The sequence below is a fragment of the Eimeria tenella genome, genomic scaffold (genome assembly GCF_000499545.2).
Source record: "Eimeria tenella Houghton genomic scaffold, Eth_scaff3576, whole genome shotgun sequence".
Lineage (NCBI taxonomy): Eukaryota > Apicomplexa > Conoidasida > Eucoccidiorida > Eimeriidae > Eimeria > Eimeria tenella.
In genome coordinates, this window is record NW_013543257.1 from 541 (window position 1) to 1,060 (window position 520).

The 520-nt window shown below is 52.7% G+C and overlaps 1 protein-coding gene across 1 annotated transcript in view; it reads right to left on the reverse strand.

The window, feature by feature from the left end:
- The window catches only part of ETH_00043825 (uncharacterized protein), a gene marked incomplete at both ends in the record, with an annotated part of 715 nt that extends 285 nt beyond the window's left edge, over positions 1-430 (reverse strand). Inside the window, one exon of the mRNA XM_013376511.1 lies at positions 374-430. Coding sequence (XP_013231965.1) covers positions 374-430 — 57 coding nt within the window. The remainder of the gene's footprint in view (positions 1-373) is intronic.
- Between the last annotated feature and the right edge of the window lie 90 nt (positions 431-520).

The window sequence follows — 520 nt, forward strand, 5'->3', positions numbered from 1 at the left end:
GAAGGGCGGTGTTGGGGTGGCAGCAGCTGCGGTGGAGTGCGCGGGTGAGGGGAGGCGCTTTTTGAGGGTTTAGTGCTTGCGAGGGTTTAGGGTTTGGCTTGCGGGGGTTTAGGGTTTGGCTTGCGGGGGCTTTGATTGGCGGTTTAGGGGTTGGCGGTCTAGGGTTTGAGGGTTAAGGGTTTGAGAGTGTAGGATTTGAAGATTTAGGGTTTAGGGTTTGAGGGTTTGCGGTTTTGAGGTTCCAGGGTCTAGGGCTTGAGGGTTTGGGGGTTTCACAGCATAGGGTGTCAAGGGCATAGGGTTTGAAGGGGTAGGCTTTGAGGGTTTAGGGTTTGAGGGTTTAGGGTTTAGGGTTTAGGGTTTAGGGTTTTACCCTGCAAATGTAAACCTCCTCAACTTCGGCTCGAAGCCTTTTGATCTCAGAGGCCATTTCCTTGGCCTCGCCTTCGTCTCTCTGCAGCACAAACCCCAAACCCTAAACCCTAAACCCTAAACCCTAAACCCTAAACCCTAAACCCTA